This window comes from Chaetodon trifascialis, chromosome 13 (assembly GCF_039877785.1).
Source record: "Chaetodon trifascialis isolate fChaTrf1 chromosome 13, fChaTrf1.hap1, whole genome shotgun sequence".
NCBI lineage: Eukaryota > Metazoa > Chordata > Actinopteri > Chaetodontiformes > Chaetodontidae > Chaetodon > Chaetodon trifascialis.
In genome coordinates this window covers 9,200,233-9,217,413 of record NC_092068.1, presented here as the reverse complement: position 1 = coordinate 9,217,413, position 17,181 = coordinate 9,200,233, and the positions used below count along the sequence as shown (strand labels likewise).

The 17,181-nt window shown below is 42.9% G+C and overlaps 1 protein-coding gene across 16 annotated transcripts in view; it reads left to right on the top strand.

Annotated features, from left to right (window-relative positions):
• Positions 1 to 17,181, top strand: part of ablim1a (actin binding LIM protein 1a) — a 38,343-nt gene that overhangs the window by 19,882 nt on the left and 1,280 nt on the right. For 3 of the 16 annotated variants that reach the window (XR_011602977.1, XR_011602974.1, XR_011602976.1), the window contains exons 3-23: positions 3,088 to 3,271; positions 3,941 to 4,050; positions 5,215 to 5,341; positions 5,442 to 5,535; positions 7,496 to 7,583; positions 7,826 to 7,890; positions 8,271 to 8,315; positions 8,950 to 9,027; positions 9,193 to 9,351; positions 9,606 to 9,650; positions 9,946 to 9,981; positions 10,101 to 10,230; positions 10,826 to 10,945; positions 11,668 to 11,772; positions 12,136 to 12,183; positions 14,393 to 14,478; positions 14,588 to 14,711; positions 14,925 to 14,986; positions 15,154 to 15,214; positions 15,465 to 16,061; positions 17,101 to 17,181. Coding sequence is in view for 1 of the 16 variants with exons in the window: in XM_070977107.1 (XP_070833208.1) it covers positions 3,088 to 3,271; positions 3,941 to 4,050; positions 5,215 to 5,341; positions 5,442 to 5,535; positions 7,496 to 7,583; positions 7,826 to 7,890; positions 8,271 to 8,315; positions 8,950 to 9,027; positions 9,193 to 9,351; positions 9,606 to 9,650; positions 9,946 to 9,981; positions 10,101 to 10,230; positions 10,826 to 10,945; positions 11,668 to 11,772; positions 12,136 to 12,183; positions 13,506 to 13,646; positions 14,393 to 14,478; positions 14,588 to 14,711; positions 14,925 to 14,986; positions 15,154 to 15,214; positions 15,465 to 15,472; positions 15,987 to 16,061; positions 17,101 to 17,181 (2,072 nt within the window). In the remaining 15 variants the exon portion in view is untranslated. Of the gene's footprint in view, positions 1 to 3,087; positions 3,272 to 3,940; positions 4,051 to 5,214; positions 5,342 to 5,441; positions 5,536 to 7,495; positions 7,584 to 7,825; positions 7,891 to 8,270; positions 8,316 to 8,949; positions 9,028 to 9,192; positions 9,352 to 9,605; positions 9,651 to 9,945; positions 9,982 to 10,100; positions 10,231 to 10,825; positions 10,946 to 11,667; positions 11,773 to 12,135; positions 12,184 to 13,505; positions 13,647 to 14,392; positions 14,479 to 14,587; positions 14,712 to 14,924; positions 14,987 to 15,153; positions 15,215 to 15,464; positions 16,062 to 17,085 lie in introns of all 16 variants that reach the window. The other 13 variants (XR_011602978.1, XR_011602975.1, XR_011602973.1 and 10 more) reach the window with 10 other exon arrangements.

Genomic DNA, 17,181 nt, shown 5'->3' with positions numbered 1-17,181 from the left:
TTTAATAAAATATCAGGTGCTGAAAGGGTTTCTCTAGTATTTACTCCATGTGATTTGGCTCAGCCTTTCTCCGTGTGAGACAACCCTAATATTATCATCAAATAGACCAGTCTTTGGTAAATAAGTTATTTGTTTACAATTCAAAAAGGAGACCTCAGACAGCTTAGATGACTGTTTTGTTTCTGAATAGGACAAGAAGAATGTGGGGGTTGTGTGAAAACTGGCGGCTAAGGTGTGAAGTTTTAAAATTCATAGCTAATTCGATGTTGTCGCAATAGTAGGACATTTGCTTCCTTTCATTCAGTACATGCTGCTTAATGTTGCCTATACTGAATACAGTTGTGCTTTGTAAAATATAACGATAGTTCACAGGTGTAGATGAGTCATATGTCTGACTTTTGTCTGCACTTTAGCTAAAAAGACAAAAGTGCAACTGAACAAATTGTGCTTTTTCCATGACTGTTGCCTGAAGTATCCAAATCACCCAAGGCTGTATAGGAGCAATACAAGTCCCTAAAGGCCACACCGTCCTTTCCATCCTCCACTAATGAGGAGAATACATGGTGGCATGAAGCATACACTTCTCAGACTTGCATACTTGTATTAAAGTACCATCTAGATTGTTATGACTGCAAATCCTTCTGCATTCAGCCTTATTACTGTTGGATTTCTGGCGTGATTACGGTGTAGCCTTCCCTGGCCAACCAAGCAGTCTCACATTTGTAGGCTGAACCTTCCCCGCTGAAACCCTTGCAGTTAATCTGTGACTGGAGCACTGTTATAGAGTTAGCTTAGTTCACCAAAGGCCCAGAATAACACAAGCAAACACTGAGATTAGTACCTAATTCTGTCCGTTACAAGTGGATGTACATGCCTTTAGACAGACGATAGTACTAAAAGTGTCTGCGTGTGTCTGTATCTGTGTATGTGTGTACGCACGAGTTAACGCTTGTCAAAGAAGACACGAGGGCAGCTTTGATAGCCAAAAGACACGCTGTCCTAATCCTTGCTTTAGATCTATGTGCGCTGTCAGTCTGCAACCTGTAGCAGGACTTAATAAAAAACCCAGTCATGGCAGGTTGACTGAGCTTATTGACACTCAAAGATTAACAGATACTATTCCTTGGCAGCCGCTATTTGCATGTTTTCATCTCATTCCATGAAATACACCAAAGCAAAACCATTCAGATTCTCTGAATTCATTTTCATTTCCATTCCACTAATTGACCCTCTGAAGTTTCCAAAAAGGCATTTTATGTAATGGCATGCATCTGTTGAAAATCTGAGTTAGGTGGACAGTCAAAGGCCATCAAATCTCCATGGCTGGTTTTCTCTCAACTCAGATTACGAGCTAATCTCATCACCCCTGAGCCTTAATGCAATTAAATGTGATTCTCTCCCTCACTCGCTCCCATTCATCCCCAGGATTTAGCGTGGCTCATTGCATAAGAATGATTAGGTGCAGTCATCTCAAACATCAAAATATTTTCCCTTTTAGCTGCGGCATTTCCAAAAGGCTATTACGGTCCCAGGCTTCCCAGGCCTTAGGTCTGAATTGGGATCAAACCATATGTGAACTTTATGCAATATACTCTTCAAATATTGGACGATTAGATGGATTTAGGTGGATTGCCATGAAATCCTATACAGATATTCATGATCCCCAGAAGATGAATCCACGTGACTTTGATGATCCCGTCACTTTTCTTGTAGCGCTGCCATGAGGTTGACATTTTTGGCCTTTAGAGAAACGTCTTTAAGTTTATGGATGACACCACCGTCATTGGCTGGATCTCAAACAGCGATGAGAGTGGTGCACAGAGAACAAACCACTGCTCAGCGTCAGCAAAATTGTTTCTTAAGGAAACTTAAAAGGACAAAATTCCCATGATAAGTTCTTCTCAACTTCACAGAGGATGGAAGGAAAGCATCCTTTGATCCTTGAATCTTGATTGTCAGGAAATTTGCTAATGATATTCTTGGTGCCTAGATGGTGAATCTTAATAACTTTTTTTATCCCCTGACTTTTCCTCTAGCGCCACCATGAGGTTGATGTTCGTACCTGACACGTCTTGACTATTACTCCCTTTGTCACTACTATTAGGTCCAGATTTTAATTTGTCCAGTACTTTGTTTTATGGCCAAATACAAAATGACATTCAGCCTCAGCTGTACTTTATGTTTACTGCTAATTAGCAAATGTTCATGCATGCTAACATGCTAAACCACACTGGTGAACATGGTAAACATTAGACCTGCTGAACATCAACCTGTTAGCGTTGTCATTGTGAGCTTGTTAGCATGCTGGCATTAACATTTAGCTCAAAGCATTGCTGTGCCTTAATACAGCCACAAAGAGCTGCTAACATTGCTTTAAATTTCACTCTGCGTCAGCCAGAAAGTGAAAGACACTAATCTTTAGCCACCCTGAGATATCACAGCAATGAAAGCCATTGTAGTATTCCACATTCCAATTTTGGAGAATCATATTTCATCTGATACAGTCAGTCTTTCATATGATCAGCAGTAAAACTCAGTAAAACAACATCACGCCAACATTGAGATGTCACAAGCTCTCAGTAGTATTTCTTTGCCAGTCTTTCATGTTTGTGTAGATGACAAGGTTATGTTTGACCAGTTATCTTCAGGAACCGATCAAGGTCATTTCCTGAGCTAGACAATTGTAGAATTGTTGTTGCATTGAATAGTCTACCTCCCCACTGACAATGAAAAGACCTTGCAGTAGTAGTGCTGATTAATTCACATGAGCCCTCAATGTTTCTCCAAAGGGAGAAGGTTCAGGGCTTTTTTCTTGTGACTGTGAACACCGCTGATGAAAGGATTTTACGTTACGCTTCACATTGTACCGCACAGAGCTGTTAAATCTATTTTTCACTGATTTTGTAGTCAGCATCCATTTCATGCAGTCAGTCAGCCTCTCAGGATTACACAGACATAGCAAGTCCCAACAAAGCCAATGATGCGTGGAGGAGTTGGGCGGCTTGATGATTGGATGCTTTATGTGTTATATGGGCAGAGCACTAAATGACCTGACTCGCAGAGTGCCAATGTGTGTGTCCTGTATAGTGTGTGGCTGTGACCTCGCCCAGGGGGGCTTCTTCATGAAGAATGGAGAGTATCTCTGTACGCTGGACTACCAACGCATGCACGGCACCCGCTGCAATGGTTGTGGGGACTTTGTGGAGGGGGAAGTGGTCACTGCCCTGGGCAAGACCTATCACCCTGCCTGTTTCGTCTGCACCATCTGCAAGTAAGACACACAGACACCTTTTACATCAGCAGATCAGCCAAGAGATCTGTGGTTGAATTGTAGAAATGCTATGATTACATTGCAGAATAGGCCTTAAATGAGAGAAAACATGGACATTCTTATTTAAAGAGGTCTGGAAAGTGCCACATGTCAACAATAATAACAACAACAAGAACAATAATTTAATAGGAAGCAGGACATGAAAGCATCTCAGTCTTCCTTATTGAATTTGTGTTTAAAAAGTATCTCTGGCTGAACTTGACCCAGATGTTCTCATTGGTTTTCATTATATCAGTTGATTCTGACCAGAATCTCCACAGATGCTCCTCCGTGGAGTTACGTAGATCTTACTTTCTTGCATTTCTTGCAGGATCATGGGAATAATACTAATATAATAGTTATATAATTATATAATATAATAGTATAATAGAGTCCAAGATGGCCTTAATTCCAGTAGAACGTGTACAGTACACTGTTGTGTATCATGTCTGCCTCTTCTGACTAAATGGCCTCCTCAGGCACAGAGTGTTGACACATCCACATCATCAGGTCCTGTCATCTTAAGCCCCTTCAGACAGTCTGGAAGCCACAGCTAATAAACTCTTACAATTACCTCGGGGCCACAGCTCATGTCGTGTTGACCGATTGTTGATGTCACCCCGCTTCCAGACGGCCGTTCCCTGCTGGGGACAGGGTGACCTTTAACGGGAAGGACTGCCTGTGTCAGTACTGTGTCGAGCCCATGTCTCCAGGGCCGAAGGACATCCTGGGCTCCAGCAGTAAGTAGCCATCGTCTGTTAAACACACACACACACGTTTAATGCACAGGAAGGCATTCGCCTTCACATGATACTACTTTGGCTTCCACACAGAATTGGGAAGTTTGCTGTATGACTCAATGTGCAAGTGGATTACTTGAAGAGATAAAAAAAAAAGTTTTAGAAAAGCAAGAGAATGGAGAAAGAGCTTCCAGGTATGATTCATGCAGGATATTTAATGTAGCTGTGATATTTGTGCTGTGAAGGTCTACATCAGTCATCTTGCCATTTATTGGCGTAAATGTAACTGAACACTGTTTAAAATGTTGAAATCAAACTTTTATGAATCTGTAAATGTATAAAACAGTTTGTAGATGGTAGTACTCAACAGTTTCACATAACAGTGAAGTGTAGCAGAAGACACTGTTAGAGGACCTTTTCTGAATGATGTCCTTCCATTCAGGGAGCTGCTCCACCTCTTTCCCCTCTTCTCTGTAGATGCAGCAGTGTTCGACCAGCCATGCTCCTTTATGAATAACACCAAGACAGGCCTTGCTAAATAATGCATGGCCATGCATTTCCTTTGCTCTGGAGCAGGGAATGTGCAGCCCTCAGACCCCTCCTCTTCCAGCCCCCCCCCCCCCCCCCCCCCCACACACTGGTCTCTGTGTTGGCGTTTGAAGAGCTTTTAGACAAGGTCACCTATAAATAAGGCATGCTGAGTCTCCTCACGTCATCATCGCAACCTCGTTATGCCTTACGTAGTTATCATCCCCTGTGGTTGCAGTGGGCTCTGTGTTGCTTTCATCCTCTATTCATTAAAGACGAGATGACAAGATGATTGTTCTTTAGACCCCAACCTCTTCCACTTTTAGAGCCTCAGGATCCTACTTGGATATGGATGGAGCTTTTAGAGCCATAGCAAGAGAGAAATGCATGATAGAAAGAGGCAGCTGTCAGAACGTTGTTGGTTACCCTCTATCACCATCTAGTGTTTTGGGTCATAACTGACAAGCTGTCTCGCTCTGCATGCAACCCCCCCGGTTAATACTGTGAGCCCTTTGAAGGCTATATTTTCACAGGAAACCAACCCTCAAGCTTTAATTCACTCTACAGGTATTTCCTTGCTCTTTTTTGTAGTGTGAACATGTTTTTTTCAAGCCATGCCATTTGTGATGTTTGCAGATTGTGCAGGATGTGGTCGAGACATAAAGAATGGACAGGCTCTGCTAGCGTTGGACAGACAGTGGCATCTGGGCTGCTTTAAGTGTAAGGCCTGCAGCAAAGTGCTGACTGGGGAGTACATCAGCAAGTAAGCAGCTCAAATCTGCTGTAATTTGGAGGCTACTTGGTCAAGGATCACAATATGATATTTCACTATTTGGTGTTTAGAGTTGTCTCTTTCCTCACAGGGATGGCGCCCCCTACTGTGAGAAGGACTACCAGATCCATTTTGGAGTTCAGTGTGAAGCGTGTCATCAGTTCATTACAGGGAAGGTGCTAGAGGTAAGACACACCTCACATCACATTCTTCAGCTTTAACATCCCCCTGATTGGTCCCCCAGCACAGGCCCATGTCTCTCTGTGCGACCAGCTGTCCGATGTAGAATTTATGATATGCGTCTGTAAACAGACAATTAACATTGGACCTGGATTTCATATGAATCCTGCTTAAGGTAAGTTTGAAAGATTTCTAAAGGATGGAATGCTTTCTCTTGAATTTGAGTCCTTAAGCTTCATTCGTTACAGTTGATACATTTGTTAAGCATATCAAAGGTTCAAATTAATGTTTCCATTACATGGCTTTAAATATTGTGTGTAGAAATAAGTTCACAGACGTGGATGTTTTGAGAGTTGGTTTGGACTGTAATTGTGAAATGTAGTTTGATAATCTCCAGTGTAATCTCTTCATCACGGAGCCAAATAGACTCTTGACATGACTGTAGTCAACTAAAAGATTAATTCTTAGCAGATTTTAAGGTCTTTCCAACTCTGCCTAAATACACATGCTTGCACACACTCATACAAGCTTGCTTTGCTGCAAATTCTATAAATATTACATAAAACATCCAATGTGATTTGACATTTACGAAGTGATCATTATTCATTTATGCTGTACACCATGCAGCTGTTATGAAACGCTTGTTTAAATGTTATTAACTTTGTCTGAGCTGAGTTTATGTAAAACATTACCAACACATCTGTCCTTGACGCTGTCTCTGTTCACTGGCCCCTTGAATACGCGCTAGCCTGTCTGTTCTGCAGACTGTGATCCAATCAGACACTGAGTTATGTGTCATTTAATGGTATGAAAATGTCACTGCTAGCCAGCCAGCCAGGCTTACAGTAATCCAGCACTAAGGCAGGCCTTTATAACAATAGGAAAAGGCCTTGGCATCTCACCCCTGAGCTGCTGCCAATGGATCAGTGGGGCCAAAGCCATAGCAGCCTGTCTGATAGTCTGATCACTGACCCAAGACCCAGGTCAAATACAATGCAGCCATTGGTGGGTTTGCATATTGTCTGCTCCTCTGGGAGTGCAGTGTGAATGACTTATTAAAGCAGGGGTAATTAATGCAGCTATTTAAAGCCGAGAGAAATCAGGTGAGTATTTGATGGCATACTACACGTATAGCATAAGTGCCTTTATTATCCCTGAGAGAGATATTCAGTTTTACAGAGGACGTGAGGAGAGTATTGGGTAGGAGGTGTTATGAAGTATCTGCTATAATCATTCTGTAGACTTTTTGATACAGTAAAATGTGAAATGCAAATATTAGTCAGTGGCTCCATATCTCTGAGTGGCCACTTGCCAGGTAGAATGTTACTGAGGGTTGCTACAGAGCAGAGTTTCATTTGGGTATTTATCACCCCCGGTCAAAGTCACACAGGCTTTAAAATGGCGCACTCTGCATACAAAGTGCCACATCAGTGTAGATGGAAATTCAGGTGCTCCAGCCGTCAGCTCGTTTTATTGAATTGCATCGTGCAGGTTATCACATAGAGGAACACTCAGATGTCTGAAGGCAGGTTGACTGTGTCAAACAGGCAGATGTCATGGTGGTCCTATTCTATATGGACACAACAACTTTACATTCTTCTAGGTTCTTATTGAAAGAGAAGATGACTGGAGTACATAAAGTTATTTTCATGTTCCTGCACGATGCCGAGAAACACTTTATATACAGAAAACCTGCATGTTTCTGGGGAACATGTCACTCACAGTTTCATCAATTGCTGTTCTCGAAGGGAAAGAGGGTGGTTACCAGTACACAGGATCAGATGAAGCTATCCTTGCACTGGGGGGGTGTGGGTGCCAGAGTAAGGGAAGTAGTCGGGAACAGGTAGAGCACTGGGTTTTATTTCCTGGAAGTTGCAGCTCCGCTTCACTCGCATTTCTGCAGGCTTCATTGATCTTCATTTTCCTGTGATGTCAAGTCTGTTTTGTGCGCTCTGTGTTTTCCAGGCAGGAGATAAGCACTACCACCCCAGCTGTGCGAGATGCAGCAGGTGCAATCAGATGTTCACAGAGGGAGAAGAGATGTATCTGCAAGGTGAGCGGTCCTAAACTTTGTGACACAACTTTTCATTCATTTTAAGCTGAAAGCGAAGAATTGCAGGATGCACTGAATATGCACAAGCCTTTATTAGTAAAGCTATGTGTGTCAGAACATGTCACAGACGCTTATGGAAGACGTTTGATCACATATGCAAATAAACCAAACATTTCATAAGTATGAATATGCCTGATTTCTGTATGTTGTTCTGAATACATTTCCTCTGTGCTCCTCCTCAGGATCGACAGTCTGGCATCCTGGCTGCAAGAACACCACGAGAACAGAGGAGAGGCACAGGGAGCGGGTAGGAATTCGGGCGTCACTGAATCCATTGTCCATTACTTTGTCTTGACTGAAAGCACCTTTCTGTCCACGTCTCATGACAATGTTTTAGTGGGAAAGATAGAAATTCGGAATACGTTACAAGCGACTCTCCATAGGCTGTTACCACCCCCTCGCTGAATTGTTAAACCTTAACCTACTGCGGTTTAAATCATTTGCCTACTGAGGCGTTGTTGCTTGTGTGTGTGCCTTTGCATGTGGGTGTGTGTTTAAATATTTGTTCATGTGCATATTTACATATTGACATGTTCGCCTTGATGTATGTGTGAACTGTGAGTCGGGCTGGAGAGGCACAACCCCTGTGTGATGTCCTGTGAACCCCCCCTCTCCCTTCCTCCACAGCTATTGCCTCCGTCCCTCTTATTCCTCCAAAAAACAGAAAGGCAGGTACTGTATTCGCTATTGGCTATGAGATGGCATCATCCTGTGTTCCACCATATACATAGGACACGTTGCACTGTATGTTGCCATCTGCTGGAGACAGCCTGCAGTGCCCTCTCTGTGTGTCACATGGAGCCATTCAGTCTTGTCTTTTAACACATTAGACTACGCTCATACCAAAGGTGCATGAGAAGAAGATGCACACACATTTGGAGGAGCAGACACAGTATCAGAAATTTGTCTTCTCTAAATCCCCATTTACCCATGAGGTGAAAAGCTCATTTAATTACATTCAGACCTGCTGCTGCCATCCAAACTGTTCATTTCCCATAAACAGGCATGAGGTTCTTAAGAACATAAAATCACAGCGCTAAAGCACTCATTCACTTTGCAAATTTGCAAATGAATGACCTAATCATGAGATGACATGTTAGTATTTCAAAGTACTTCATGTAATTAATGAAACGTAAGTACAGGGTTTGCAGTTCCCTCTCATCGCTCATACAGTATAAAAGCCAAACGGTGTAATGTTGGAGTGTTTTGGGTAAAAATCTCAGATGGCGGGGGGGCTGTGTATCATGGGAGACTTGACTGCCTGACACACATGACTAACAGCTGCTTGTGTGTTTTCTTCTCACAGCCTACGAGGTCGTCGTCCGAGAGTATTTGTTCCAGACCTGGTTCAAGCATACCTGGCTCACCGGGTCACACGATCTATGTAAGTGTTATGGAGTCATATGTCAAAATGGATTGTTTTGATACAGACAGCTCGTCTCTCTAGACAGAAATTCCCTTTTTGCGTTCAGTAATAGAATTTTTTACAGTAGTAATCTCCATTTACCCTTGTGTGTGTATGCATGTTTGTCTTTATTTGTCTCCCTAGGCAAAAGTAGACAATGAGATCCTTGATTACAGAGACCTAGCTGCCATTCCAAAAGTCAAAGCCATTTATGACATTGAGCGCCCTGATCTTATTACCTATGAACCTTTGTACACCACCTCCCTGGATGAGAGAGAGGAGAGACGAGAGAGTGTGGGAGAGGTAAACACACAGATCGCATGCACCTTTTCCTGCATGCACGCCATCTTTATGCGCATTCAGCATTGTGCATTAAGAGAAAATTTCCTCAGTTGATCCTCTGTTTTTCTGAGTTTTCCTCGAGTTGTACTTTTCCTCATGAAAAAAAAGAGAAAAGAAGCATCAGTGCACACAAAGGAGACTTTACTGGTAGCGTGACATTTTTCATGCTGTGTTAAAAGCTTTTCTGCGGTACTGAACTTCTGCGTCCCTCACAGCTCCACACTGCCAGGAGGGAGCGTTCCCCTTTACCTGATGACAAGGTAAGCTAGGCCACCGTGTGCTGCTGATGATGATAAATGGTCCTAAGTGACAAAGAAAAGGAGAGAGGTGTGCATCACATAAAAATGAGAGCGTGTGTGTTCAGCTTGCAAAAATGGGGAAGATCAGCAGATAGTTTATTCTCAGCGCTGGGACAGAGAGGTGTTATTTAAAGCCTGTTAACACCATATACTCTGCTGTGCTGGAGCGGTGTAATATTATTCAGATGAAATGTCTGGTTTTCAAAGAAAGTCTTAAAAATGAAGTTATAATTTGGGTTTTTTTGGTTCCTCCTAGTCCTCAAGAAACATGTCGCCAACCCCACCTGGTGAGGTGAGCATATCATTTCACCTTTACTGTCCCCTGTGTGCGATGTAAATGATGTTTATAATGTATTCTCATATGTTGTCTAATAACCAGTGTGTGTGTGTGTGTGTGTGTGTGTGTGTCAGGGCTCTTATGACAGAAGGGAACGCATCCTCCAAAGGTCCACCAGTCAGGGCTCCATAGGTTCACCAGTTTATAATCGCCATGGTTACACCCCCACGTTGTCACGGTCACCGCAGCATTTTCACAGGCCAGGTGAGTACTTAAAAAGACCGTTTTGTGTGTATATGCACAGGTGTTAGGGCGTCTGTATAGTTGCATCGTTTGTGAGTGAATCAGTGATATCAGGGCTTTTATGAGGTGGATCGATGAGGTCTCCTCTGGTCAGGTAGAGGCAGTTGTTAAAACACTGTGGATGAGTTCACTTCCCTTCTTCTGATCTATTTACCACTTTAAAGGAGAAGAACCAAAATCGACTTTGGGTTGTTATGTTATTGATTTTTTCTTGTAATGCTTTGGTTTGACGTCATGGACAATCCCTCCTCTTGCAGAATAACAACCTTAAAGTCAATTTTGCGCCTTTAATGACACAATTTCTCCTGAGGTTGCTATTCTTCTCATTAAAAGGGTTTGCTTTTAAAGTGCTATACTTTTCCTTGTTTCTGACTGTTCATCTGGAATACCTCTCACTTTGGGTGTCTTTTATTTCCCCTTTTCGACATATGATTCCTGTATATCTTCCTTTTCTTTTGTCCCTCACCTTTCACCTTCTATCTCCTCCCAAAATTGTCCACACCTGCTGCCTGGTCCTGGGGTTTTGTCCCCTGTCTCACACCCTCCCTCCCTGCAGAGGCTCTGACAGGCATGCAGAAGCTCTGCTCCTCCCTGTGCAGTAACAGTGTGGGCTCCAGAAATAGTGACTCCCGCCCCACCTCCCCTTTCAGACACCACTTCCTCCCCCATAGCCAAGGTAAGGGCCCCACTCCACTCTTCTTCGCTGCCCCCTAAAGGCAACACATCATCTCCATCATCACCTGGGATGCCACCTCCCATCAATGCCCCATCTGTCATTCTGGATCCATGACCATCTCACATTACAGTATAACTGCCATCCTGAATGGTCAAGCCCATGCCTTGGTCAAACCCATGCAGCCACAAACCAGCATGTCTAACACGGCCTCTGCCACTGTAGCTGACAGGCTCTTTGTGTTTGTACCTTTGTATGCACTTGCAGAGATACTAGTAATCCAATGCCCAATATCCGACCGACAGTACCCTGAATGTTGGCTGATGGATGACTTTTTTCCTTGTCAGAATGAGTCTCCAGATTCTAGTAAACTGTAAGGCTGAGATAAAAAGAGAGGTTTGTAATAGAAGTCTGCATGCTGGGAGGTATTAATTTCTTAATCGTGAACTCTTATTGAACCTTGAAGTCATATTATACAACAGACTAACCGACATTATACTTCATGACTCATAAGACATCTCTCAAGCATTAAATCTCACTTTTGTATCTTCATCTGTTACGTGCGGCTTCATTAACTGCATCTACCAAAACCAACCAGAATGTCTCCCATTCGCTCAAAGGGACCTCAGCTGGTCCCGTTGGTCCCTGTGTGTTGCACCGTTCAGACTGTGGTTCCCCCTTTAGTGTCCCTGCTTATGTTCTGTTCTCGGTTCTTCTCACTGGAGGCACTGACCCGCCGAGTGGCCGGAGCTCCCCCCTCCCGCTCAGGCCTGACAGCCGGCCGGTCACCCCGCCTCTCTCTCAGACCCCTAAACATTTCCACCTCCCAGGTAGGAGCTGGAGCGCACCCTGTCACTGCTCGTCCCAGCTTTCTTTCTTTCTTTCTTTCTTTCTTTCTTTCTTTCTTTCTTTCTTTCTTTCTTTCTTTCTTTCTTTCTTTCTTTCTTTCTTTCTTTCTTTCTTTCTTTCCCTGTCTCTCCCTCTTTCTCTCTCTCTCTATCATTATACTCCATTTGAGATCAGCTTTTACTTTTTCTCGTCTTCTTTCACAACTGTACAGATGTATCACAGGAAAAAGGGTGAAATTCAGTGTAATGCCTCTTCGTCATTGCTTGGTGTTGAGACTCATATTTATAGCAGAGGCACTGTATACAGTACTCTGTAAACGTTTTTTTATGTCTGAATGTTTTCAGATCAGGGGAGCAACATCTACAGGAAACCACCCATCTACAAACAACACGGTACCTTTCCTCTGATAGTTTAACCTCTTTCACTATAAGAAAACAAGTGAACAATGTGTGCTAATTCAGAGTAAATGAGTGATTCCCAACCAGGGATAGCTGTCAGGGTAACTGGAAAGCTGTTGAAATAGTTAGTTAAACGTAAATAAATGGTTAAAATGGTAAGCTAAGAGTAATGAATCAATGCTTAATATACTTCGCCAAAAGTGAAGGATAAAGAGTTGAAATAGTTAGATATAAGTAAAAACAGGTGGTTAGATTTGTTAGCTTAAAGTAAAGATTAACGGTTAGAACATCCAGCTTCACTCTGAGCGGAAGTAGTGCGACTGCTGACCAAACACACCTAAATACTGACTGTTCAACTGTATGAAAAAACGTCACTGCAACAATATGAGTTTTTGTATAATCAGTAGTGTTAAACATTTGGAACATGATGGTGGGAATTAATCTGATAGGGCTTTTGGGGTGAAGACCAAAAAGGTTGGGAATCACTGCACTTGGTAATTATATTATCGATAGAGTCTTTACTGAAAGTGCTTCTGTGAATCAACTGAAACTGTTTTTTCATCTAACCATGTAGTCACCCCCAGTGTCAGTGTACGAGCACTGTTTGAAGTCTGTCTCCAATCCTCTTCTGTCTGTCCTGTAGCTTGTTTTATGCTGCACTTTGTCCATCTTAACAAGTCACAGTAGTAATGTTACAGCCAGCCTTTCCTTAAAGCGAGACTGTGTAACTTTTACAGCTGCTACAGTTACAGGATAATGACACTTTCCAAGACTTATGTGCATTAACGGCAACCTGACTGAAGAGAAGGAAGTAGGGTCTGTGACTAGGATGTAATGTAACAGTAGCACAAGTAGAGGAGAGAGATAAAGCCAGCAAACTAGGTACGGTAAGTCTCTGAAGTTTGCTAACATCAGCCAGCATAGTGGCCATACCACACCGAGTAAGGCTGTAGTGCCTAATGGCTGAGCGTATCAAGGGTGCGTTTTGTAAGATGAAGAACGATGTATTTCTTTTTTTTAAAGTTACATAGTCTCGCTTTAGAGATTCCTTAAAAACATCCTTAAAACCACACTGACTCCTACCCACTGTCAGTTCTTCACCATTTATGTCAGATTAGATTCAAGGCTCTATCCAGTATTCAGTGACTTGTTAGGAAAGAGTGTCTTTGCATTGCAGACGGCATATATTTTAAACCTGGATGACCCAGGATTAAATGATCCTTAAGCCGGACGATCAGACTGTGCTAAGATGTTTACCTGTGGTTCAGACTGTCACCCAGACACTGATAGATCAGTTCCCATGGTTACCAACCTAGATACAGCTGCCATAGCACGCCAAAGCAAGTCTGCTGATGACATCATCAGATCCGCCACCTTCCCCGCTGCCCATGCTCCCTCTCCGGATGACAGCTCACGGAGTGAGGGCGACCGTTGGCCCTACTCTCTCGCTGTATTAGGTACAGTAGGCTCCTGATGGGCATGCTTGCACTGCTACCTTCTAGCAGTACAATAGACACCCTACCACAACCTAACTGTTCTTACTTCTCCCTCCTAGCTGCCCCAAAAGCTTAACTGCATCCCTGCTTCACTCCGAGCTCACGCTGTTATTCAGGCGTTACAGTATTTGCCTTTAAGTTTTGCTTGCGCAAAGTAGAAGCGTTCTTTGGTTTCTGTTGCTGCCATATTATTTCCTGCTTGAGGTAGCATCAGTGTCACCGTTTTGCATTCACTTACTGCAAATGATGAGTGTACTGGCTATACACAATAGTGGCACAAATGACTTGGACAGAGATAACTGAGACTGACTTCAAACTGACTTTTGTCTTGTCTGTCTTCCATCGTGCTGTTCTGTGCATTTAACATCCAGTAAAATCTTGACATGAATGATGAAGTGTTAACATCCATCATGTCAGTGTAGCCAAATATTCCAATAAGTCCCCTGTTTGTCTGTCTCGTCAACTCTGTCTCACATTTGTGTTCTTCTGTCCACGTATTGCTCATTTACTCTGTGTTCCTCACTGCCCTACAGCCAAACGAAGCAGCCATATTTTTCTGTCTTTCTCAAAAACTGAACTGTGGATGAAGCATTTCATCTAGTTGTACGACACAAGTACACATGAAGCATGGTTGCCTCCAGAAAGATATGCGTGTGTGTGTCTTTGTGGGTGCGTATATTTATGCTTTATGTAACCCGTACCCGTAGGATCAGAAGGGAGGAGACGATCCAGGGAGGAGGAGGAGGAAGAGGCCTTGAAAAGAAAGCAGCTCCAGGAGGAACATCTCAGCAAGGTCTCCATTAATCACAAACCTGAAGGCCATACATGCACGCTGTATCCTTAATAGTTGATGTTTATCTGTGGATAGACTGCTAATTAATTGTGTGTATGTGTGTGTGTAGATTCAGTCTGGTTTGGGAAAGCTCATTCTGAAAGAGGAGATGGAAAAAGAGCAGATCCGGGAGCGACACGCACGCAGCCTCTCTGCTCAGCGCTACGACCCCAAACAGACCAACTGTGACGCAGGTACAGAGCAGCTTCATCAGCTAATACGCGCCTGAGTTGTCAGCAATGTACTGGAACACACACTGCGCTACATATCACATGTGCATTTTTGCTTTTGGTTTACTTTAACTTGTCTAGATTATGAAATTTGTGAATCCTGATGTTCCTGATTTTGGGTCAACTTCTTTTAAAGCCTACAATCAAATATCATTTTGAACAATATCTATGTTTCAGATCCAACTTCTCCAACAAAAACGAACTCTCTGCCTGGCTACGGGAGGAATGGGCTGCATCGGGTGAGAGCTCACTCATACTAACAAAAATCTAATCACCAAGAAGCATAAATTGCATGTTAAAAACTTTGTATCTTGGCACCAATGCCAGAAACACTAATTTTGCACATATCCTGGTCCTGAAATGCCCACATGTTAATGCTCATGTACTGTTGTCTGTGTTCCCGCAGCCCCAGTCTACAGATTTCACACAGTACAACAGCTATGGTGACATGTGTGGAGGAGGCAGAGGTGAGAGCTGCAGCCACAATGTGGCCACCAAGCAAATCTCTTGGCAATTTCACCAGAGCTATTCAGCATCAGTATTCCAAAATGGCCCGCTACGTGTACATAAATGGACGTGCATTTTGAAATATTTGCATAATGATTCGCACAATGTGTCGTCAGGGACAGCAGTGTTGTAGTTAGTAGCCTGGCAGGGGAATCTGACAGCAGAACCATTAACTGTGAGTCTCATTTTCTGTCCCATGTTGTCCTGCAGAGTTTCAGGTATGTCTCTCATCTGCTTTTTCACATGGCATGCTTCCTCACCTTGCATCATATATTTGCTTGCTCATGGGTTGCAAGAGACACCCTGAATGCACACCGCCCACTCCTGCTACATGCTTGCATCATTGTTGGATTAATGTCAACTACAGGGCATGTGGTGCAGTGGTTTCAAATGCCCAAACATGCACTGCCCAGTAGCTGAACCAGTGTCCTATAAGTGCAATGTACAATCATCGCCTCATGTCTTGTTTTGTGTGTCGTTTACCAATGTTATGACTCAAGCTAAATGTCACATTTAAATACATTCACCATAGAAGAAAAAACCTGCAGCGACATTCAGAGAACATGTAAACTACTGCCCATCTTGAATACTAATGAAGATACTCAAACGTATCCAAGCTACTTGCTCCATCCAGTGAAAACTGTGCCCACTGTCATTAGTGGACATATCCATTGCCATTAACCCTGCAGTCCCCTTCCACTATATTACATTTGTGTATGTTCTATTCTTTAGCACATTAAGGATGGCCGTGCAGCACTTGCAAGGATGGACAGGGGAGTATCTATGCCTAATATGTTGGAACCAAAAGCAAGTATCTTCTTCTTTTTGTACTGATGACAGCATTGTAATCTACACTGAAATATGTTACGAAATTTCTACACTGTTCACTTATTTAAGTGCATTTTAACATGTAAACCAGGAGACTTTTAGCAACTTATTCAGAGATAGTCCACCCAACTAAGACAAAAGAGACCAGCCCAAAAGAGGAGGATGAAATGAAGTCATTTACCCTCTTAGTGTGGGGACATTGGTGGAAGAAATAGGGAACTAAAAGAGATTTTTACTGGAGGTGAAAGACTCACATTAGCTGGGTTCCTGATTTAGCATGCCGCTTCAGGAGCTGCCGAGTCACTCTGGCGCTTAGCATGCTGGCTTCTCCATGCTCATCTGCACATAGCTTTGACTTAAAGTGGCTGGATACTGTATGCGGCATACAGTGGAGAATCCAACGCCCAGACTTGTCATCCAAACAACTCATATCACTATATACTGCGTAGTATATAAGAGATTGTACGTTATTGTGTGGATATGAGTTGGTCAGAGGCTTCAAAGAACTTCTAGTTGCTTATTACTGAGCATTTCAGCTAAATTAACAATTATCATTTGCCAGTCTCTTCTTGTAGATGTGATTTAGAAAAGTAGAAGCACCTCAGTTTTCCAGGACAATCAAACCCATGTGGATTTACTGGCCCACATTACTGGTGTTAGTTCTTTTTTTAGTTTGCATTAAATTTCTCTAAAAATACAGCCTGTTACATAACTCTGTTTTCATGTTTTTGCCCTTACCTAATGTACTGCACGTTTATACACCAAAAGAAGAAAAAAAAAGTGTGCACACCATAGCACCCTGCATTTCCCCAATAACCTCAATAACAGCTCTCACTCCCAGTCGGCCTCCTGTCACATACCTGTTCTCCCACCCAGTGTTCCCTCTGTCACAGTCAGAACTACAAAAAATATCCAAATTTGATAGTTTTGTTTGATGAAAAGTTTGTTTGCAAGTTTTTGAAGCTTAACTCCAGCTTGTGGGTTTGACCTGTTCACTGATGAGTGTCTCCTTCTGAAGGTGTATCCCTATGAAATGCTCATGATAACCAGTAGAGGGAGAGCTAAACTGCCCAGGGATGTGGACAGAACCAGACTGGAG